Source organism: Pelophylax lessonae, assembly GCF_965119305.1.
Source record: "Pelophylax lessonae genome assembly, chromosome: 13".
Taxonomy (NCBI): Eukaryota; Metazoa; Chordata; class Amphibia; order Anura; family Ranidae; genus Pelophylax; species Pelophylax lessonae.
The window spans coordinates 174,352,657-174,377,550 of NC_138780.1; the positions used below are offsets into that span (position 1 = coordinate 174,352,657).

Here is a 24,894-nt window from a genome sequence, read left to right on the forward strand (position 1 = left end):
ACTGTCGTCCTTTTTCCTCCTGTAGCTGCAGGAGGAAAATGAAGGAGATTGGTTCCTCTGTATGCTGCCCCCGCCACTCCTCTTATCCATTTCACTTGTGTTCTGCTGTCTCTGGGCCCCTGTGCTCCCCTGGCCCCCCTCACCTACTGACACCAGTGGGTGAACTTCCAGGATTGCAAAGGTCACACTTGCGACCCAGAGGGGGCCCTGACATTCCAACACCGTGGGGAGGCCCCAAGATGGTAGGAAGGGGGCCCACTGCAGAACTTGTGAAAGGGTCCCAGGATCAGTGGGAAGAGCACCAGGCTTGAAGGTCCAGGGGGCCCTTCATGGTTTCTTGCACCGGGGCCCTGAAGGTTCTAGTTACGCCTCTGGGGCCAACCACAGCTTATGTTTTGGCCGATTCAGGCAAAAGTCGGCTGGAACCAGAACCATGTATGGCCATTTATTATTCTAAATTGCAGTAACAGTGACTTTATTTTTATTTTTTCCCAGCTGCTAAATACCAGAATGCAAAACCACTGACCACAGAGGCCACGAAGAGTGTGGAGCCATTAATAAACCTGGATGGTACGTGCTGCTTGTGTGAGTTTTGTAACCGAGTTGGTAAAACCTGCTTTTGAAAGAGCTGTTTTATTCTAAACTGCCAGGAGACTGGAGGGGTGGCAAGTCACTTGGCAGAGAACCATTGAAGTGATCTTAGTCTCATACATAACATAACGAACATAACATGTAAAAAAACTGTTATACTTCCCTGCTCTGTGCAGTGATTTTGCACAGAGCAGCCCTGATTACCCCCCCCCCTGTTCTCGGGTCCCACGTCAGTGCTCCTGGCCCCTCCCTCCTTCTGAGTGACCCCGCAGCAAGCAGCTTGCTCTGGGGTCCCCCGAGCTGAGCCGCTTCTCTGTGTGTCTAAGCAGAAATGGGGAAGCGGCTTGGCCGCGTCTCCTGATTGGCTCACAGGCTGTGATTGACAGCAGCAGGAGCCAATGGCACGGCTCTCCTGGACATCGCTGGATCCAGAGGGGGCCCAGGTAAGTATAGGAGGGGGGGGGGGGGGTTGGGAAGCTGCACACACAGTTTTTTTTTTTTTTTCCATGCATAGAATGTAGATTAAAAAAAAAAAACCTTGTGCCTTTACAACCACTTTAAATCGTTGCATTTTAGTTCTGCCTTATAGCTGTATATCTGCAGTGTAAGGCCATCTAAGGAACCAAGGCATAAGATTTGGTGATGTCACTTCTGTGCTCCTCGCTGTTCTCCTTGCTGGAGAGAAAGCTGTACCTGAGGACCTGCAGTGTAAGGCCATCTAAGGAACAGAGGCGTAAGATTTGGGGATGTCACTTCTGTGCTCCTCGCTGTTCTCCTTGCTGGAGAGAAAGCTGTATCTGAGGACCTGCAGTGTAAGGATTTCCCTGCTTCTGATTCATTCTGTGATTCTTGGACATCTCCTGCTGCTACTTGATCATTCCCCCACTAGTCCTAAGGGGCAGCTATGACCTAAGGAAGCAAAGCCCTACCTTTACCAAGATGGCCGCCTCCACACGAACAGACCATATGGAACTGGTAAATCCAAAATGGAATAAAGATCCGCTACAGGGAGCCTACAGGCAAAACTGGTGACGAGACTTTTGTCATCTGCTTGTTTTGTTTGGCTGCCGTGGTCCACGTCATTTTTAATGACAATGCAACCAGTGTATTTTAGGAGATCCATAAAGTAGGTGGAAAAGTAGTTTGGTGTACTTTGCTAAATCAGAATGATCTAAATAGTGCAAAAGACATTTAGTAGGGTGACCAAAAATAGGTGTGCAGTTCAAAAAGATTCTATGTAAAAAGCAGTTTGTTGGTACATCATCTCTGACAATTGGGAGTAGGGAGTTTGCCCATCAACCAATTCTTTTTATGTACATAGTGTCAGCTTCTGTGATATATATTTATTTATGTCCTTCTTTTTCTTTTTTTTTTCTTCCTCAGTGACCAATCCAGACTTCAAAGCTGGAGTGATGGCCTTAGCAAACCTCCTGCAGATCCAGAGACATGATGATTATCTCATGATGCTTAAAGTAAGCAACATCCCATGTGTAAAATGTGATCCATGATATCTGTGAATTGTTTACTCATTGAGATATGAATTTAAAATAATGAATTACTCAGGAAAGTCATGCATGTTGGGCTGCACCAATCAGACGAGCCATGCATGCTTAAAGCAGTGTTTCTCTATCGCTCATTGACAGACGTAGTCCTCGGTGATTCAACACCCTCGGGTTATGCTGCCCTCTACAGGAGTAGGACTAGACAGGAAAGAAACTGTTCTGGCCACACCCTAGGGGCAGTCCCAGAAGGTATATCCTCTCACTTCCTGCTCTAGCAAATCAGTTTTTTTCTGTCTAGTTAGGAGTAAGGACCTAGATACCTTGCTGGGATCTTCGGTCCTGGCAGGATTTTTTTCTTAGAAAAGATTTTTTAGACAGCTTTTTTTCTCCAGTGTTCCTGTGAGATCTTCAAGCAAGAAAGCTGAACTGGGCGACGGGCTGGATGTTGAGATCCAGTGGTCACCCCCAGTTCAGCCTACGAGCGCGTGCAGGCCATAGCTCCGCGCTGGGTCGGCCGCGACATAGTCCCACTGGATGGGGACTGACCCTGCGAGTTAAACGTCTCGCTGAAACGCCAAAGACCATGAGTCACGGCGTCCGTATTGGTCGACAGCCCTCCTACCTCGTGAAGAGGGGTACTGTCAGGAGTTGGCGCCCGCCTGGTTCTGGTATGGTGAGTAGTATGTTCCCCCTTTTCCCCTGACGGGTCTTGTGGTGAACGCGGGCCCCTCTCTGTAATGGTAAGGATGGGTTCCCCTCTATCCTATAACATGTCACAGATCCCCCTAATTGAGTGTGATTTTTGTGTACAAGAAGCCAGGAGGCTTGGTTTGGGAGCTGACAATCTAATTGTAAAAATGTGAAAATGATTGTAGTCAGTGGCAGTACTAGAACTTTACTGTGATAGTATAAGGTATCCTACCTGTCAGAAGCCACAGGGCGATGTCTATACATGTATACTGCATTCCAGATCATTCCTCCAGCTAAGCAGATGCCTCTCGACGGCCACGGACCGCATACGGCCCGCCAGGGTCCGGTACCGCCGACCACGCTGTCCACCATGAGGGTGAAGGGTTGTGAGTCCGAGATCCTTCTGCAGACATGCCGCTATCTGTGCAGGCCGCCGCCATTGTCTGGTAGATCGCACAAGGCCGCCATTTTGGTGTAGCCTCGTGTCTCCAGCATGGGGGCGGCCATGTTTGCGGTGACTCAAACACCTCATGGAGCCAGGGGGAGGCGCCGGCAGGCGTGTTAAGGGGCGGAGCCGCCTCCTTTACCCAGGAAATAGGGCCAAAGACTTCCTGTCTGTAACAAGACAAGCACTGAGCAAGCTGATGAAAACTTCTGTGCATCAGGGATGAGCCTAGGGTCTCTCTCTCTCTCTCTCTCTCGGGTCCAAAAAGGCAGGTAACACTGAGGGGCGCTGTTGCGACTGGGGGACACAAAAAAAAAAAAAAAAAAAAGTTTTTTACTTTGTCATTTTTTGTCGCTGGCAAGTGTCTTGTATAATCATTGACCCTGCCGCATAGGTATCCCCACCTGATCCCCTCAAGGTGGCCGCAGGACCCTCCAGTACCCCACTTGTTTTTAATGCATTATCGGCAGTTTTGGAGTCTTTGGTATCCCAGGTGGAGGTGGCCTGTCAGGGACGGGGGTCAAGAAGCGACCCCCGCCTATCACTATTGTTTATCAGATACTTCAGGGGCTGTTGTCTCAGGTAATATCTCCTCAGCAGTGAGGAGCACGTTTCTGCCTCCGCCATAGCACAAGAGTGGTGGATGCACTAGTTGTGTCCGTCCGGGAAACCTTTAGTCTTGAGGTTACACCGGCAGAGGTAGCTGAGACTGAGATTCCTTTTTGGTACTTGTTAGCCTACCAAAAGGGCGAAGGATTTTCCTTTACCCAAATGGGGTCATTTTGAAACGAACCCCTGTTATTTCCAAACGCATGGCTAGGTGCTATCCGTTTAAGGAATTCCTCTTTATAGCATAGACGGTACCACCTGCTGTCTTGCCACAGACTGTTAGGATAAAAGGACCTCGTAACTAACGAGGACCTTCCTTTTCTGCTCATAAAGAGTTGTTCGTTCCTCGAGGGCGGGCGATGAGGCGAAACCCTCCAAAGCCCCTTTAGAGGGGTTTCAAAGGGCGCTGGTCGGCTAAACAAAAAGTCCGGCTCAGCCAAGCCTGAAGATACAGCCTGATGCGCCCCTACCCATCTCTGGGGTGGGGGGGATGTCTTCACCGGTTTCTGGAGGACACAGGATCGAGTTTTGATCACTTCCACCGGTGCGATTCTTCCCTTCTAACATTTAACGGTTTCAGGGGTTCTATTCAAACCTATTCACAATGCCCAGGAAAGAGGGCAAGGTGCGTCCAAATCTGGACTTGGGAAGAAATAGAGTCCATCCGTACAGTGGTGGCCTCCCTGCATCAGGGGGATTTCCTGGTGTCCATAGACATTTAGGAGGCCTATCTTTATATCCCCATCATCGCAGGACATCAGCGTTTTTTCGCTTTCCCAAAGATCATCCCTGGTTCCCACCAGGAGACTGAACTATCTGGGCCTAAGGTTGGATACATCCTGGGCAAGAGAGTTTCTCCTTGCGGAGAAACTCCAGAAGGTTCAGTCAACGATTCGGATGTTGCTGTCCGTCAATTGGCTGGGACTGATGGTGGCCTTCTTAGAGGCAGTACCGTATACCCAGTCTCATACCCGAATTCTCCTGAAGGAGATTCTTTTTTAATGGAATCAGAATTCCGATTCCCTGGACAATCGGATCTGGTTGAGCGAGCGGACCAGGAAGTCTCCGATGCTCAACCAGGGGAAGTCATTTCTTCCGATAGTATCCAGATTACCAATAAGGGTATCGGAACTGAGAGCGATCAGATTTTGTCTGATTTACTGGATCGAGCAGCTCTAGAGCAGCCCGATTCGGATCCAATCGCATATGGCCTCTTCATCCAGAGGTTTTTCACTAGCTGTCCCTTCATTGGGACATCCCGGATGTGGATCTGTTGGCACCTTGGCTTAACAGGAAGGTGCAGAGGTTTGTAGCTCGCGCCGCAATCCTCTAGCGGACGCAGCAGAAACGCTGATCGCCCCGTGGGGGCAGTATCAGCTACGGCATGCCTTCCATCCTCTCAAGTTGCTGCAGGAACTTCTTCGCAGGATAGAGGTGGAGGGAATTCCAGTTATTCTGGAAATTCCGGACTGACCTCGTTGAGCCTGGTACGCCGACTTGGTGAGGCTAGTCGCGGACGCTCCTTGGAGACTTCCTCTCAGGGAGGATTTGCGGTCTCAGGGACCGATCTTCCATCTTGCTTTACAGTCGCTGGCTTAATGGCCTGGCCATTGAGACCCAGGTACTGAAGGACAAGGGAGTGTCAGCTTCAGTTATTCCTACCTCCAGTTAAAGCAAGGAAAGCGACTTCCAGCACATGGAAGTCTTATATTGCATGGTGTGAATCTATTGGATTTCCCCCACATACCTATTCGGTGACCCGAATTTTGGTCTGTCTGCAACAAGGGGTTGAGCAGAAACTATCCTTGAGCACGATCAAGGGTCAGGTTTTCAGCTTTAGCAATCTTCTTTCAAGAAACCTTTGGCTAATCATTCCTTGGTGCGGAATTTCATCCAGGGGGTGCGACACCTGGCTCCGCTAGTGCGCGCACCCTTACCGCCTGGGATCTTAATTTAGTGTGGTCGGTTCTTCAGAAACTTCTCTTTGAAGATATTAGGGAGATTCCCTTGCTTACATTATCCCAGAAGGTGGCCTTCTTGGTGGCCATTACTTCTGCACCCAGGGTGTCAGAACTGGCCGCATTATCTTGTCGTTCCCCATATCTGGTGGTTCATAGGGATAAGGTGGTTCTTCTTCCGAATCCATCCTTCCTTCCTAAAGTGGTTTTCAGAGTTTTTCATCTGAATAAAAGTATTGTTACCTTCCCCGTGTCCTAAGACTAGCCATCCTTGGGAGTTTGCATTACACTCCTTGGATGGGGTTCAGAAGGATACACTTGACTACTACGAACTTGTTTTCGTAAGACGGACTCACTTTTTGTGATCACGGATAGCCCTTGAAGGGGGTGGCCTGTGTCTGCCGCGACCATATCTACATGGATCAGTCAGACGGTGGTACAGGCTTATTCTATTAAGGGTCGGAATCCTCCGTTCCCTGTTAGGGCGCACTTCACTCGAGCGCTCAGTACTTCCTGGGCCTATCGCCATCAGGCGTCAGTGGTCCAGGTATGTAAGGCGGCCACCTGGTCGTCGGTACATACCTTTACAAAATTTTATAAGATTGATGTGATGGCATCGGCGGATGCCTCATTTGGCCGCAAGGTTTTGCAGGCCGCAATTTGAGGAGACCGGTGGTCTACCTCGGGGGTTTTTTTCTGTTGAAAAATTTCTGTTGAGTCTCATCATTGAGGATGAGCATTGTAAACTTCTAGTTGGCATCGGTTGGGCCTTCTAGATTGGATTTGATTTCCATTTTCCCACCCCTCATTTGTGGTACTGCTTTGGGACGTCCCGAGGGTGTTGAATCACCGAGGACTACGTCTGTCAATGAGCGATAGAGAAAAATGGATTTTTGTAAAATCTTACCGTAAAATCCTTTTCTCTTAGCTCATTGACAGACGTAGTACCCGCCCCTCTGTTTTTGAGTTGGGTTGGGTTAAATTCTCTAACACTGCTTTGTGACATAACTGATTTGCTAGAGCAGCAAGTGAGAGGATATACCCTCTGGGACTGCCCCTAGGGTGTGGCCAGAACATTTTCTTTCCTGTCTAGTCCTACTCCTGTAGAGGGCAGCATAACCCGAGGGTGTTGAATCACCGAGGACTACGTCTGTCAATGAGCTAAGAGAAAAGGATTTTACGGTAAGATTTTACAAAAATCCATTTTTCTCAACTCCGGTCTTCAGGACACACTACCTGGCCAGGTTTGCAAGAAAACTGAAATGCATAACAGGTGATATCATTTGCTGCTCAGTGATTGCAGTATTATAGTCTGCATCTCCCCGAGGTAATACTTAAAATCTGGCCTGTTAGTGTGCCCTGAGGACTGGAGTTGAGAAACACTGGTTTTAAGTGTTACTAAACCCACAACACTAAAATCAGTCTGTATATGCAGTAAAGCGTGCTTGTCAGTGGAACCTAAGGGGTTAATATTCTGCATTGTGTAAAAAGGCTGTTTGATCCTGCCTTTTCTGATCCTCCCCTTCTTCCACTATCCTCAATCTCCTGATAATACAGAGCCTTTGGAGTCACTCTGCATATGCTCAGTTTGGTGTGTGTTGCTAGGGAATTTTTCTTTTTTTTTTCTTGGGAGAGTGCATGTGATCAGGGCAGAGCCAATCAGCACTATCCAGACAGAGGGTCAGAGGGGTCATACAGCCTCAAAGCACATTTAGAGGAGAATGAAAACTCCTCCTACAAGCTTTAACCAGACACTGATGGAAGTCCTAAGACTGCTATATACTGCTGAGAGAAGGTAGCAGTTTATATTTACTAAAATAATTGCATTTCCATGTTCTGTGTATTGGGGGAGAGCAGATATATTGCCTGCAGGCTCCTGGGGAGACCAAATATAGTGACTGCAGGCTCCTGGGGAGACCAGATATAGTGACTGCAGGCTCCTGGAGAGACCAGATATAGTGACTGCAGGCTCCTGGGTTTAGTAACTTTGGTTTCTTTCCCAGTTCTCCCAGGGGCTGAACAAGAGAAATCACAAGATTCTCCCCATCCACGCTAAACAGTGTTGAGGGAGGAATCCCCGCTGCTGCCGATTTGTATTCTGGCAGCCACTTCGTTCACAATACTGGAACAATGACTGTGTCTGAACGCATGCAGTCTCTGTTTAGCCCATCATTTTCCACCTGGCTTTCTTGATTTTTTTTTTTTTCTTTCTCAGCTTGGTGGTGCTGACGGGGCAAACAAATTTACTAGAACGAGAAAAAAAAAAAGTGTGTGTGTATGTATGTATGTGTGTATGTATATGTATATGTATATGTATGTATATATATAATATATAATAAAAAAAGTACTCTCTTGTATATGGATGTTGTGATTGGGTGTGCATGATCCTAAGTGAGGAAGGTGCTAGAACCAAAGATTGGGCTTCCTCAAAGACCCAGGAATGATGATAATGAAAATAGTCAGCACTCCAAACCGCTAGATTTTCAAATTTCATATTTTTATGAAAGGAAGCGTCCTATAAAGACCTAACAATAAATTTGTAGTACATGCACTATGATTCCCCCTCACAATTCCTCTATTTAAACCAATAGAAAACTCTCGGCTACAAGAAAAAAAAAGAAAAAAAAAAAAAACCTCATCTTTACTCTGAAACATTGAAACTATCCTTCCTCTTGTGTTTTTGGGGCAGGCAGTGAAAGGACATTTCCAAAATGGTACACAGCTAAAAGATAGCTGGGCAGAGGTTTGAATCCTTCCCTACTCTATTCAAAACAAAAAAAAATTTAGCTGCACAGACACTTAAACTTTAACCATTTGGTACCCGTCCACCATCAAATGACGGCAGAGCGGTGCATCTATTGTTCTGGGACGCTGTTACATGGCGGGCACCAGAATGGCCCCCCTCGCACACCCGCGAGGGCGCGCAGAGCGGTGATCGTGGCTGAGCCGTGTTGCTAGGACACGGCGGGACCCCGATCTTGGTAAAGAGTAAATGACATGACTCTTTACCTATGTGATCGGCTGTGTCCAATCACAGCCGATCACATGTAGATGAGGAAGTGCCGTTATTCGGCTCTCCTCACCTCACACTGTCAGTGTGTGTGGCGAGGAGAGCTGATCAGCGGCTCCTCAAAGGGGAGACAAGGACAGGTAATCAGGGCACTGATCATCAGTGCCCTTATTACAGAAAAGTGAAATAGAGTGTCCATCCGTGCCTGCTCATCTAGGCACTGACTGGCAGCACTATGGGCACTGATTGTGGGCACTGATGGTGCTGCCCATCAGTGCCACCTATCAGTGCCCATCAGTGTGGCATATTAGTATCTCCTCATCAGTGCCGCCTCATCAACGCACATCAGCGAAGGAGAAAAATGATTTCTTTTCAAAATTTACTGACAGAAAATAAGAACTTTTTGGGAAAAAGACAGAATCATTTTTTTTTTTTATGTAAGAAATAAAAAAACCAGCAGTGATTAAATGCCACCAAAAGAAAGCTCTATTTGTGTTAAAAAAAAAAAAATAATTTCATATGGGTACAGTGTAGCATGACCGTGCAATTGTCATTCAAAATGTGACAGTGCTGAAAATTGGCCTGGGCAGGAAGGGGGTGAAAGTGCACTGTATTGAAGCGGTTAAAGAAGACGTTTGGGTTGTGTGAAGAATTAAAAAAAAAAAACCGCAGCCATACTTGCCTCCATGCAATCGCATCGGTCCCATGCCTGCTCTGTGACCGAGAGCTGAGCATGCACATGTCTGCTGATCACTCAGTTCTTGATCTCCTTCAAACAGAACGTGGTGACTGTGAGTTACTATTCTCCCCTCTGCTCCTCCAGCACTCACTGGAGCACCAGGCTAGGGAAGGGGTGGGCACAGCTAGCTCTGTCTCTAAGCTGCTTGCTGAGAGGGGAGGGCAGCTGCGTCAATCAGGTAGCAAGTTGGATCCCGACAGTATTGTCTGGATCCTTCCAGCGTGTGGTTTGGCTCTGCCCTGTTAGCTGATTCTGGGTCACAGGAGAGCAGCCTACAGTGGGGAAAAATAATTATATGATCCCCTGCAGATTTTGGAAGTTTGCCCACTTACAAAGAAATGAAGAGTGTATAATTTTAGATGTATTTTAAATAATATAAACAGAATATCAACCAAAAATCCAGAATAAACACGATACAAATGTTTTATAAATGGAGTTGTAGTTCAGTGAGTAAAATAAGTATTTGATCCCCAAGCAAAACATGAAATGGTACTTGGTGGAGAAACCCTTGTTGGCAAGCACAGAGGGAAGACGTTTCTTGTAGTTGGTTACCAGGTTTGACCACATCTTGGGAGGGATTTTTGTTCACTCTTTACAGATCTTCTCTAAATCCTTAAGGTCTTTTGGCAACTCGAAGTTTCAGCTCCCTCCATACATTTTCTATAGGATTAAAATCTGGAGACTGACTAGACCACTCCATGTCCTTAATGTGCTTCTTGCTTGACCCACTCCTTTGTTGACTTGGCCGTATGTTTTGGGTCATTGTCCTGCTGGAAGACCCATCCACGACCCATCTTCAGTGTTCTGAGGGAAGAAGGTTCTCATCCAAGATTTTACAATATATGGCCCCGTCCATTGGCCCCTCAATGCCGCAAAGTCGGCCTGTACCTTTTTTAGTAGAGAAGCAGCCACCAAGCATAATGTTTCCACCTCCGTGCTTTGCTGTAGGGATGGTGTTCTTAGGGTCTTAGTCTGCATTTTCCTTCCTCCAAACACGGCAAGTCGAGTTAATGCCAAAGAGCTCAATTTTGGTCTCATCTGATCACAGCACTTTCTCCCAATCCTTCTCTGAATTATTTATATTTTCTCTGGCAAACTTCAGACAGGCCTGTACATGTGCCTTCATGAGGACGGGGCCTTGCGGGCGCTGCAGGATTTCAATCCATGGCAGCATATTGCCTTACCAATTGTTTGGTAACTGTGGTCCCAACTGCCTTGAGATCATTCACACGCTCCTCTATATATAATATTTATATACTGTATATTTGTTTTAGATTTTATGCAACAATGGATTAATTTTTGTCCTGTTTTATTTACCCAGGCAATACGAATTCTTGTCCAAGAACGACTGTCCCCAGAAGCCGTTGCAAAATCCAACAGCTCAAAAGAGGTGAGCCTTTGAGTTCTTCTCTTACCCGCAAAGAATTGAATGTGAATGAGTCCAGTTTTATTGGTCAACACCACACCCCAATATTGTATATGTAGCACTACTCCCATGGGAGCTGCTGAGTGTGGGTTCCCCTGGGTTACATTTAGCAACAATAGAACATTCAGACATTTCCAAGATTTTTTCCCTCAGACAAGAACCAGTCCAGCTTCTTTTGGTTTTTAGGATTTATTGAGAACTTGGATAGGAGAAGGGATGAGTGGGATACTCCGCTGAGCTATGTGCAAGAAAAGGCAGGGATTGTATAGAAAATGCTGCTTGACACTGGTTAACACTGACTGACGCTGGTCACGGCTAGGCTGCTTACTTTAACTTCAACTTTGACTGTGAAAAGTCCTTTAAGCTCCCTAAGGTACTCCTTCCTGAGGTAGCTGACTTGTAATGCAGACTGTACTGCTGAGAAACTTCAGGGGCCCTCCTGGTGCCCCCTTTACCCCCTATTCTGGGCACTACTAATTGACACCCCCTTTACTGTATCACTCTGGGTTAGCTGGCTCCTTGATCCCCTTGACCTCTCTGGAGTGGTCCCCTCTCTTAGGCAGACCCCTGGGCAGATCTTGAGTACTCACGACACTGTTTTTCCAGAAGAACTGTGCCCAGCAGCTCCACTTGGTCAGCACACACTGGATCCTCTGCAGCCCAGCTCAACCCCTGGTCCCTAGGCCAACTGCCTGGACCACCTTCCTCCCATCAGCAGGAGGAGAGACAGCCGTCACCTCCTCCTGGGACTTTGCTCCCGCGAAAATACACCCTGTCACATGACCCCTCAGGATTTATTTCAAATCCCAGGATGCATTGCAGCAATGCCCACCCACTGGGACAGTCATAAAGCCTGGCGTGCTATTGGCTAGGTTTCCTCCACTGTCCAACAAGATCCCTCATTGGATACAGTGGGGAAACTCCCCAGACTCAGCCTGTCATATGCTTCCAGGTGTGACCTGTTAACAAACAGATCAGACCCTCCTGATAAGCAGAACAGGGCCACATATATGTTTTATCTAGCACCTACCTAGGAGGGTGCTACATCCAGATAGTCCTTATAGTATAGTATAGATAGTATTTCCCAATACTTAAATTCTTAACTGGTATTGCACAATCCTTAAAATAGTAAATGGGATTTACATTCCCCTAAAAACATGAGGTAGCTCAGCAAACCATGTTCAGTATCGTCGCTCCTAGTAAAGAGGCAGCTCCCCTAATACACAAAGATAGATATCACATGTGTAACAGTATGGTGTGTGTATATATATCTACAAGTAAAGATGCACATAGGAGTAGCCCAGAAGTGTCTGAGACAGGAGTAACCGGTGTTGGTTTGCCAGCTTCCTCTCTTCTATTACACCCCATTGTCTGCACCGTGACTCCCTCTGTATCTATATAAACATTTCCTTGTTCCTGAAATAGATGTGAAACTCTGTAATGAAGGCTTTTCCATCCGGTGTGCTTTTGTTTTATAAAGTGTCCATAAAACCTTCATAGTCCATTGTTTATTTCCAGGCTGTCAAGGCACCCCAGATAAGTGGTTGTTTATTTAAACTCTTATTAAAAATGAATGTTACACTGGAAGCTGGGGGCGTGCAGACATACGTGGGACCATGAATAATCCCTGTGTCTGTGGATGAGTAGAGCTGGGAAAGTGGATAAGAGGAAGGTTATTGAATAGAAACAGTCACTGCAGAAAGACCATTTATGTCTGAGTATAAAATTGAAAAGCAGCGCTATATAAAAAGTCCAAAAGTAGAGGTAAGATTCAGCTGATTGGTCTCCTTGAAGTGCCACCACCACCAGAGAGAGAGTGACCCCAATCACACTGCCACTTACCGTCCCACTATTAACAGAAGGCTCAAAGGATCCACCAAACCGCTCCTCCAGAAATCCTCAGCAATTCCAAGATTGAGCCAATTAGGTGCGACTCCATACAGATGATACAGGGCAAACTGATCACTCATAAATACCAAGAAGAAGCAAAAAGAAACTCATAGTGCAACACCTTAATGTACCACCATTTATTTATCTTTTGCCAATAAAATGCTTACAGGTAATATATAGAAAATGAGATTATCTGCCAGAATCGCTTGACCGCCAACAAGATGACTGCTGCTTACTCTATGGTGATGTCCCGCGTCACAGGTCCCGCCCGACGCGGCGTTTCGTCCAATAGTAGACAACAAGCGCAGTTTGTTTCATTTTTTCAGGTTATGTCTGAGTGTAGATCGTTTTTTTCCCAAACACTAAATTCCTTTACGGTTGACTGACTCACTACCTCCGCTGGAAGTCTGTTCCAATCGCCAACTGCTCTTTTTGAGTAAATTAATACTAAGGTTAGTTTTCGCCTTTCCTCTGCTAGTTTGAGGTCATGTCCCCGTGTTCTGGATCTTTGCTTCATATTGGAAATACTGCCCTCTAACCTTATTCACCCCCTCCGTGTATTTTAAAGCCTAAGTTTAAAAAAAAAAAAAAAATCAGCACAAGGGGCATTACTTATAATCAATGTGAAGTGTCCATGTGCTTCTGGCTGTGGATTTCGTTTAATGCTCAGTCCTCTGATCAGCCCCCCCAAACCCACAGTGGTAATCTTTTGGTATCACAGGGGTTAATACAAGCCAAGGGACCGATCTACTCTTCAAAAGTGCCGACTAAACCCACCCTCTCTGCCCCTCCTCCATTTATAGCTGTACTATAGATTCCAGGAATGAAATGTGATCTGTGAATGAAGGAGGCGGGCTTCCATTCATCCGCCCTGTCCTCCATTCATAAATCACATTACTTGCTCACAGCATTGCTCCCATCTCCCTCCTGTTTATCAGTAGTCAGGCTTCACTAAATGCTCCCACAATACTCTTAGGCCTCATTTACATGTGCAGCCATTTTTATTGCCCTTCTGTAAAGAGATCTTCTTCTGTGGATAGCTTTTCAGAGGCTGCAGTTTGGCGGTTCTGGTGTGGTCCCATGCACTTGAATGGGCCAGGGAAGACCGGTTGTATCCTTTTTGCTGCAGGGATTGTGTACTGACATGACCATGGTAAAGTGGTACTTTTGTGGGGGGGGGGGGGGGGAATTGGAAATGGGGATTTTGTAATGCAAAAGGGACATACTAAAGAATAATTTCAGGTATGGTTTTCATAATTGCTCAGGTCAAGCTTAGACCATTATAACTCAAGTTGTTTCCATTGGCTTCCAGGTCCCGTGCAGAGCAGGTGATTCATGGTGAACACGGGAGGTCAGCCGCTCAGCATGGGCACCATTCACAGAATGCTTTGCATTTTCTGATTGGACGAGGTAGAGAGTTGGGGCAGTGATGTCACTCTCCACCTCCTCCAATCAGAGATTGCTTTACATTTATGTAGATAATGCAAAGTATTTCTGAATAGTGCTTGTGCCAATTGGCCGACCTCCTGTATTCACAGTACATCAAGTCAGCCACTTGGAGCGAGACCCAGAAGCAAGTGGAGATCACTGGAGTAGCGGTGTTGGCTGCATTATTTCCAGCGTCAAAGGGCATCAGTCAGCTATGGTGCAGGTACATCTCATAAAATTAGAATATCATCAAAAAGTTAATTTATTTTAGTAATTCAATTCAAAAAGTGAAACTCATATATTTTATATAGATGTGTTACACACAGAGTGATAGATTTCAAGCATTTTTCTTTTAATTTTGATGATTATGGCTTACAGCTAGTGAAAAACTAAAATACAGTATCTTAGAAAATTTGAAAACCTAAGACCAATAAAGGATTAATACAGAAATGTTGGCTTACTGAAAAGTCTGTCCATGTACAGTATAGTATGCACTCAATACTTGGTCGAGGGGCCTTTTGCAGGAATTACTGCATCACCGCGACATTGCATTGAGGTGATCAGCCTCTGGCACTGCTGAGGTGTTATGGAAGCCCAGGTTGCTTTTTGATAGCGGCCTTCAGCTCATCTGCATTGTTGGGTCTGATATCTCATCTTCCTCTTGACAATACCCCACAGATTCTCTATGGGGTTTAGGTCAGGTGAGTTTGCTGGCCAATCAAGCACAGTGATGATCATGTGACCAGGTATTGGTAGTTTGGCAGTGTGGGTGGTGCCAAGTCCTGCTGGAAAATGAAATCAGCATCTCCATAAATCTGGTCAGCAGAGGGAAGCATGAAGTGCTCTAGAATTTCCTGGTAGAGGGCTGCGCTGACTTTGGACTTGATAAAACTCATTGGACCAGCACCAGCAGATGACACGGCTCCCCAAATCATCACTGACTGTGGAAAATTTTGCATTTCATTTGGAAATCAAGGTCCCAGAGTCTGGAGGAAGATTGGAGAGGCACAGAATCCAAGTTGAGGTCCAGTGTGAGGTTTCCACAGTCAGTAATGATTTGGGGAGCCGTGTCATCTGCTGGTGTTGGTCCACTGGGATTTATCAATTCCAAAGTCAGCGCAGCCCTCTACCAGGAAATTCTAGAGCACTTCATGCTTTCCTCTGCTGACCAGCTTTATGGAGATGCTGATTTCATTTTCCAGCAGGACTTGGCACCGCCCACACTGCCAAAAGTACCAATACCTGGTCACATGATCATGGTATCACTGTGTTTGATTGGCCAGCAACCTTGCCTGACCTAAACCCCATAGAGAATCTGTGAGGAATTGTCAACAGGAAGATGAGACACCAGACCCAACAATGCAGATGAGCTGAAGGCCGCTATCAAGGCAACCTGGGCTTCCATAACACCTCAGCAGTGCCACAGGCGGATCTTCTCCATGCCACGCCGCATTGATGCAGTATTTCATGCAAAAGAAGCCCCGACCAAGTATTGAGTGCATACTATACTGTACATGGGCATACTTTTCAGTAAGCCAACATTTCTGTAGAAAAAAAAAAAAGGATTTTTAATGTCTTGTGTAATAATCAAATTTTCCGAGATACTAAATTTTGGGTTTCCACTAGCTGTAAGCCATAATCCTCAAAATTAAAAAGAAATGTTTTAAATATATCACTCTGTGTGTACTGAATTCATATAATGTATGGGTTTCACTTTTAGAATTGAATTACTGAAATAAATTAACTTTTTGATGATATTCTAATTTTTTGAGATGCACCCATACATGTTTACATTGGTCAATGCAGGACCAATATAACTGTGTGTATTACATGGCAATACCTGGAATTCACCTCTAAAGTGTCTTACCTGCCCGCTCACTCTGTACACTGAGCTGCAGTTCCAGGATAAATGAACTCCTGTGCTGGTACGGGAGAGATGGTTGCCCATTTTCCTTGGCCGTGCTGTGACAAGTTCAGTCCTCGGCCACTCACCTAAGAGAACTTATTCCTTTGCAAGCCACATTGGTTGGTTTCTTTTAGTAGGAAAATCACACTTTCCATTCTTCAAACCTGCCCAGTACTCCAAGGCCATCCTGTGCAGCCATCACTTTTGTCACCAGTATGCAGTCTGTTTGCCTGTGAGATTCTGTAAAACCATCTTCACATCCATGCCGTCTGTCCTTAGTCAGATAAGTCTCACTACCCATAACTATGGCTTTTAACATAAACCTGAACCTTGGCCTTCCCTTAGGTCTGCTCATTCAGGCTCCTCTTCTACAGTGAAATTGCTTAATCTGATTTCACTGCACTCTGTGAGCTTCTCACAATGTGCATTAGAAGCTGCAGAAAGCCAGATAGAGCTCCGCCTCATTTCCTGGTTAGAGGATGTCCATTGCCTAGAACTTTCCTCCCCAGACTGTCCCTGGTCCGTCCCTTGGATTGGCTTTCAGTTCTTTCAATTATGGAGGCTCGGCATCATATGGGGGTGTAACCTGGGACCAGGGCTTTTTTTCTCAGAATAGGTGCAGGTACCCCAAATTTCTGAGCCACCCCTTGTCTCCGCCCCCTACCTGACTCTTAGCGCCATCCCTTGGCTCCACCGCCTACCCACCTCCCAGTATTGTCACTTTTAGAAAATACAGAACCAAGTATTTTGTGGTGCTAAGTCATTTGTATGGAATCTGGTATTGAGAACAAGAAAAGCAGGAAAAATTGATTTCCTGCAGCCAGCAACAAATAGACCCCCAGCAACAATATACCACCTCCCAGCAACAATATACCACCTCCCAGCAAGAATAGATCTCCCAGCATCCAGAGACAATAGACCCCTCCCTCAACAGTAGATTCCTCCTAGCAACAATTGACCCCCAGCAAAATATGACCCCCACACCCCAACAGCAACAATAGGCCTCCCCAGCAAAACAAAATACATTCAGTGCTGGAGGTGCCAGAACTGCATTCTCACTGGAAAAGAAAGCCCTGCCTAGGACAGTCTGCCTCCTCCTGGAGTGACATTCACCCCTCAAGGCATTTTGATGTTTGCACAAGTCCTTTCAGGAGTGAAGCCACTGCTGAGGACTCTTGAGAGGAGTACTGAATTGGGGGGCTGTGAGGTTTTAGGATGGCAATGTACCACGCCTTGTCTTTCCACCCAATCGCCATGTTCTTCTTGCATAGAAAAGCACAGAGACCCACCTAAGGGATCACTGGGTGTGGAGACCCACCTAAGGGATCACTGGGTGTGGAGACCCACCTAAGGGATCACTGGGTGTGGAGACCCACCTAAGGGATCACTGGGTGTAAAGTTAAATTCTACCATGGAAACGGAACTGTTTTATTAAAAAAATAAAAGTTCCTAGCATGTTGGGGGGGGGGGGGGGGACAACAGGGAAGGCAAAATCAGATTAAACTTCAGCTTGGAGTTATCTATCTTCGACACAGCAACGTATTTGTGAAATCCTGAATGTAGAGATCTTGGATCTTATGAAAGTCTGTAGGTCAGCCAGTCCTGTAATTACACTTCAGGTTTATTCATTTCCTCTTTATGATTTCCTGTTTAAATCCCCCAAAACTGACAGCAGGGTCTGTGTTCTGTCTCAGCTCTGATGTATTTGCCATATGTATAATTCTATAAGGAAATGAGGATCTGCTCTTCCAATCATTTGTATCTTCCCATGCGTCTGCTCCTGGCTGCCCACCTTCCTTCTGGACATTTTCTTCTCAGTCTGTGAAAACGTTTTTCCACTTGCTGTATGGTGCTAGCTGAGTCATGGGTCTGCTGTCTGGCTAATTCATAGCTGCTCATGAAATGCGTTTGTGTGTGAGTATTCAGAGGGTTCATTCATAGTATGCATTACATGTGATTGCACTCCTGTTGAATCTTATGTTCTGTGTATATGCTGCTAGGATTTGATGCAAAATGTTTTATGATCTCTCAGACATCATCAGTGTGGAGCTTGTTTGTCTCTTTATGCTGGGTTCACACTTTTCTTATACATGTTAGCACATTGTGGTGCCATTTTATTTTGAGGCAACGCACCTCCAGTTCACGTGTCTCCATCCGCCTCAATGCATGGCTTGGTACATTGCTAGCCTTAACGCAATGCACAGAAACTCCCAAGAACCCAGCCTTAAGGCTTTATTCACACCTGAGCGTACTGGAATGGAGGCCAGAATCGTGCCATTCTGTCCCATGATTCCAGGATCGTGGTAAAACACCGAATGCGTGTGTGTACTTGGCACCCCAAAAGCGTTGCAATTTTGCTGCAATTGTTGAGTGACAAAACATACTAAAATCAGGACCGCAAACGAGCCTGGCTCTGTGCCAAAATTTGGTACATGAGCTTCTTTGGTGCGTTTTTGGAGTGGAGGGAGGCCCATTCAAATGGTGCAGCTCCAAAATTGCGCCATAAAAAACGCAGTGCAGCAGGAAGTTAGGAAATATCTTCCAGTAGAGTCGTAAAGAACAGTAAAAACTGACGGGTTCTAAATCTTCCCCCTCACTGTCCAAAACTGGGAAACATGTTTTGGCTGGAGATACTTTGGTTAACATCCCCCCAAATACCATAACCTACCTTTCATTTAGATTGTCCTGGCACACCCATACATCCCTCCCTAGGGCCCAACCTGCAGGCCTTTGGCACTTCATCATATCTGCAGCCTCTGACCGCCTCCTGTCTCACACAGCCACTGACCGTATCTTGTTGTGTGTCTGTCTCTGGCACTGAATTTTATATGCGGCCCTTTTAGTGATGTCGGGGCCCACCATATCAAGAAAGTTGACCACCACTGCCCTAGGTAGTCTTGTTTCTCAAACTTTGACCAAGGTATTTATTTTTGTTCGGCTGTGGCCCATGGATGGCCCTTCCCCCTTTGCTGTACTTCACTATTTTTCATTGAGACCACCTTTTGCAGCAATCGGCTAGCAGCAAAGCACTGTAGGTCAGAGCCCACCACCACAGTAATTTTGAATGTATTTTCGTAAGGGTGTGCATGAAAAAATGAGAATATACCTGGAGCCGCTATGCAGTGTTGCATAGTTGGTCAGGTTCAATAAAGACAATAGTCCATCCAGTTTAACCTATGTAGGTGTATGTGTGTCAGTTTCGCTAATCATTTCCCATATCCCTGTCTGTTGTGTTTTTATGATGCACGGCCAAGAGTCTCTTAAAAATATCAATACTCCCCGCTGACACCACCAATTGTGGAAGAGCGTTCCACGTCATTATCTCCCTGACAGTGAAAAACCCCCTGCGCAGTAGAAGGTTAAACCGCTTCTCCTCCAATCTCATTGTGTGGCCATGTGTCCTCTTACACTCCCTGAGACTGAACAGTTTTTTCCTATGCTGGGATCACCATTGAGGTATTTGTAAATCGCTATCAAGTCCCCTCTCGAGAATCTCTTCTCCAGCGAGAATAAACTGAGTGCTTGTAGTCACTCCTTGTAATTGAGGTCCTCCAATCCCCTTATTTTCTTGCCCTTCTTTGGACTCTCTCCAGCACATCCCTTCTGAGGACTGGTGACCAGAACTGGACAGAATACTCCAGATGTGGCCAGACCAGAGTTTTATAACGTGGCAGGATTATAGTTTATCTCTGGGGTATATCCCCTTTTTTTAAGCATGCTATTCTGCTGGCTTAGGTAGCTGCAATATGACATTGCATGCTATTGCTCAGTCTCTTGTACTAGGACCCCCGGATCTTTCTCCATCCTTGATTCCCCCCAGAGGTTCTCCCTCTAGTGAGCAGTTTGTTTTTATGTTTTTATCCACCAAGTGCATTACTTTACATTTCTCCACATTAAACCTCATTTGCCATGTAGATGTAAGTGCTACTTTACTGTGCCCACGGGTTTATTTTATCAGGCGTACAGAAGGTAGTATCCCTCCCACTGCATGTTCTATGTATTAGTTCGAATAGCCATGTACCTATTCATCATCACTGTTTTGATTGCTACATTTTTTGGTAAAGAGAGGCAGCCCCACTACCTTACAATATATACTGAACATTTTATATAATGGAGAATGTGTTTTGTCTCTGCAGGGTCTTCCTGTCGCCTTGGATAAACACACACTTGGATTTGATACTGGAGGTAAGAACCGCTTCCTTTTTCTTTATCTATAGGACAGGCTGTGGTGTGTTTAGCAACTAATAAAGGCAGTGTGACCTTTCTGAAAATGTCATTTGCTTTGGTTAGAGAGCCCCTTTTTCATTGCTGAAGTTGCCTTTCTGCAACCAATCGGCTTTAATGAAGTAGATGCATGTCGCCTGTAGTGAGACATACAGGGGCTGTCTGATCCTGAACAAACATAGAAGTTAGTATGTCAAAAAGGAACTCCTGACCTGTAAAATTGTTCCAGGTCAGTGACTCAGAAATTATTGAGGACATTAGATTGGAATGACAGGAATGCAACTATCACTTCTAAAAGGTCAGCAGTGGGCGCCTCCATATTCTCACTAGCTGGAGTTTTGTGTCTTAAGGTGTAAGTTCACCTTTTTCACAAAAAAAGAAAAGGTGAAAACCCTCCCCACCTCCCAGGTCCCCATTGTACTTGCCTCCGGAGTCACTGTAGCAGTCTGGGGATTTCAAATCCCAACTCTTCCGCTTTTTTTTTTTTTTCCTCCAGTGCTTTGGGACTGATCAGAGCAATTTTGATTGGTCAGTGCCAGCACATGACTGCTTTGATCATTTTGAAATACTCTGATCTGTCCTGGAAGCCTTAAGGAAAAAAGAGCTGCGATTTAGAAATTGCATTGGCACTAACCGCTCCTCACCCAGAAAGTTAAGTGCCGCAGGGAAGAGTATAGAGTTCACCTCTTCAATTTATGTAAAAAGGTGAGCTTACACTTTAAAGTATAATAAAAGCTGCTACTTTTTTTTTTCCCCCCTTTCATTTTGCCTAGGATAGTGAAACCCTATTGGTATTGTTTTTTTATTTTTTTGTCATCTGGGTTCCATGTAAGAAATTTCTCTTCACTCCCTGTTCTGTAGACCAACAGAAGGGGAAAACAAATCTTTCCAACATGACTGAAACCCCCTCTTAGTTGTCAATGGAACAATTGTACTGCATTGGAAAACTCAAGCTGTTCTGTTGACAACAAAAAATGTTAAGATTTTCCCTCACTTTCTGTCCCTGTCAGTCACCAGTACAAAGTGTAGAGGGTGATTCTTCCCTGTGGGGACACACAGTAAGGCTCCATTCACACTTGTACGACTCCAAATTGCACTGACTTTGAAGTGCAACTTTGGATGGGTGCGACTTGGATACAGCTTTGACCAATGACGATGGACAACTGTTGCAGTGTATAATCAGGTATGACTTTCATGCAACTTTTGAGTGTTAACATTGAAGTCTATGGCCCTCAATCTGCATGAAATTCGGAACAAAGTAGTGCATGAACTACTTTGAAGTCGCTGCAACTTTAAAGTGGTTGTAAACTGCTGCAGCCCAAGAAAAAAAACAGACAATGGCATAATGTGCTAGTAGTACGCCTTGCATACTAGCACAATATGAAAAACGTACCTTAGTACGAAGCCCACCAGTGGTGTGTTGTCACTGCTGACGGGGCTTCTATCTTCCCCCGGTCCTCCCGGGTTAGCAATCCCCAGCTGTGAGAGTGGCCAGAGCCACTATGACGTCACACGGTTTTGGTGTGGCGTTCTGAAGTCAGACCTTCACAGCACAAGCACCGGTGACGTCAGCGTCTGCATCCACTGTGAAAATCTAAACTGGCACCATTTAGGAGATATTCATTTTACCTACAGGTAAGCCTTATTATAGGGTTACCTGTAGGTAAAAATCACAAAGCGGACTTTACTACCGCTTTAAATCGCACGTATATGAGTGGTTATCATTGGAAAACATAGAACGGTTTGTCATGTAACTGATGTCCAAAGTTGCATGACAAGTCGCACAAGTGTGAATAGAGCCTGATAGAAAATCATGGAGAAATTGATAGAAGGCACTGCAATCCTATTGATGTTACTCATTCATTGGGGTTTTGTTTTTACTAAAGCTAAGGAGGGCAAAATTAGTCACAATTCTGCAGAGAAACCAATCGGTTTCCAGGTTTTATTTCTAAAGCTTAACTAAACAAGCTGAGGTTAGAAGCCGATTGGTTTCTCTGCAGAATTGTGACTCATTTTGCCCTCTTTAGCTTTAGTAAATCCCATTGTGTATGAACAGGGTTCCTTCGTTTTTGACTGCCAGTTAACCTTTTCTTGGTATGTAGTAATGTAACTAAATAAATCTGAAATTGAAAAGCCACTTTATGAGTTCAAAATTACAAACCTACTTCAAACGAATGTATAAATAAATCTAGTATATAGTTTCACATTGGATAAATATATAATACATTAAAAAAAAAAAGAAAATTGACACCAAAAAGTCGCTGCCATTATTTTGGTGGTTTTGTGTGTTGACAATTTTTAAAATGTATTATTATGTATGTCCAATGTGAAACTAGATTTATTTATACACTATTTTTTAAAATCTTTTTGTAGTTCTGATGAAGAGGGAGAATTTTGGCCCCCCGTAAAGCCTTAGTACTTTTTATATAATTATTTTATTGTACGTAAAATTTGTGCCTAGACTTATTATCTGGAGGTGCGGTACTTCAGTCTCAGATGCATTTAGCAATAAAAATCTTGACCGGGGCTCTAAACCTTCATCACTATGAAAACTGGGGGGGGAAAAAAAAACAATTGAAGAGTAGGTATTGATGTGCCTGCAGTGCGGTGATCTCCAGGCAAAGTCGCTGTATAAGCAGGGAACTATACAAATGGTGCATACAGGTCTACCCTTCAAATTTCTGCTCCATGCTGTTCTTAATCTTCTTCCATTCCATTTATGTTTATTAGATGCAGTATTAAATGATGCCGCCAGAATCCTGCGATTACTTCATGTTGAAGAACTCCGAGAACTTCAGACCAAGATCAATGAAGCGATTGTCGCTGTTCAGGCAATTATTGCCGATCCCAAGACTGACCACAGACTGGGTAAAGTGGGCAGATGAGAGAACAGTTGGCTCAAACACCTTTCTTGTACCCTCATCCCAGAAACATCCAGCATGCGGCTCAGAGTTCAACCCCCCCCCCCCCCTTGTATAGTTGTAACAAGGTAAAATAAATCTTCCTGTTTGTTTCACAGCACCTTCTTCTGTTTTTCTTTCTGTGATATAAGCCGCCCCCCCCACATATTTTAACCACTTTAAGACTGGAAGGATTTGCCCCCTTAATGACCAGGCCCTATTTTGCAATTCGGCACTGCGTTACTTTAACAGACAGTTGTGCGACGACGGTGTACCCAACTAAAATTGATATCTTTTTCTCCCCACAAATAGAGCTTTCTTTTAAAAAGGTGGTATTTGATCACCTGTGCATTTTTTTTTGTTTTTTTTGTTGTTTTGCGCTATAAACCGAAAAAGCGTCAATTTGGAGGAGGAGGACCTTAGTGGGCATTGTGCAAAGAAGTGGGATTGAAAATTCATTTAGGGTTTAACGCTAAAGTGTTTTCTTTGGACTACATCCGATACAGGCAGGTATTAGTGAAATTGGCAGAAAAATCAATGAACTACAAGAATATGTTCACCAGAAACTGTGAATGAATGATGCAGCTGCACAGCCACACAGTTTTCAAATTGCGACAGCAAGTGTGGGGAGAAGATCCCCTGCTCCCTGTCAGAGTGGGTGGTTGGATAGGTGCATGCTCCAGCCTAAATATAGTCCTAAAGGTGAACCTTTTAGGGCTCATTCAAACTATATCTGCATGAAAACTGTGCAGATTTCAGTTGCAGAGACATGAGTTGACATGCGTGTTTCAATCTGTTTTTAATGCATATTGACATAAGTTTTCATGTGTGTCTGTTATGTGCCCTGTTCACACCAATGTTGATGTCACATCCGCAGAAAACTGCATACATGTTGCAGATTCCTGCGCAGAAAAGATTTGCATGTTGTGGTGTGAACAGGACACATAGTAAACACATTTTATTTATTTTTTTACTAGCATCTCTGCCCCGTGGTGTGAACGAGGCCTTATGCTCTATGCATACTTGTGCAATTACGAAGAACAACTTTAGTAGACTTTATACTCAATGGCACCAAGTTGCATCAAAGTAGTGCAGGCACCTTTTCAAAGCCGCTGTGATTAAGTCGCACCAATCTGAATGGGTGCCATTGAAAACAATTGGATGCACTATTTTTCCAAGTGTGACTACAGCCTTGAGTGCAGCACCTTGTGTGGATCCCTAAAGAAACTACATTGAGTACTTTACTACCTTTTGAAATGTTTCAAGCCATGTCGGGCAGTGTTAATTTAGTCGACTAAAACGTTTTCGTCGACTAAAAACAATTCAGATGACTAAAATACGACTAAAACTAAAATGACATTTTAGTCTTAAGACTAAAATACGACTAAAACGGCATTTTAGTCAAAAGACTGACTAAAACGAAATCGAAATTTGCTGCCAAAATTAACACTGGTGCAGGCTCAAAGCTTAATACCATAAATAATAACATATTAGATTTTTCACTCCAGGACCAGCAGTATATATAATGAGTTTGGAAATTGTAGAGAAATGCTTAAATAATGCATTACAAATTACA

At 44.9% G+C, this 24,894-nt stretch overlaps 1 protein-coding gene across 1 annotated transcript in view; it reads left to right on the forward strand.

Moving 5' to 3' along the window:
• The window catches only part of RTRAF (RNA transcription, translation and transport factor), a 46,762-nt gene extending 23,385 nt beyond the window's left edge, over positions 1-23,377 (forward strand). The window contains exons 4-8 of the mRNA XM_082242691.1: positions 496-570; positions 1,975-2,063; positions 10,866-10,934; positions 20,331-20,379; positions 23,149-23,377. Coding sequence (XP_082098817.1) covers positions 496-570; positions 1,975-2,063; positions 10,866-10,934; positions 20,331-20,379; positions 23,149-23,303 — 437 coding nt within the window. The 3' untranslated portion in view covers positions 23,304-23,377. The remainder of the gene's footprint in view (positions 1-495; positions 571-1,974; positions 2,064-10,865; positions 10,935-20,330; positions 20,380-23,148) is intronic.
• Positions 23,378-24,894: the final 1,517 nt, after the last annotated feature.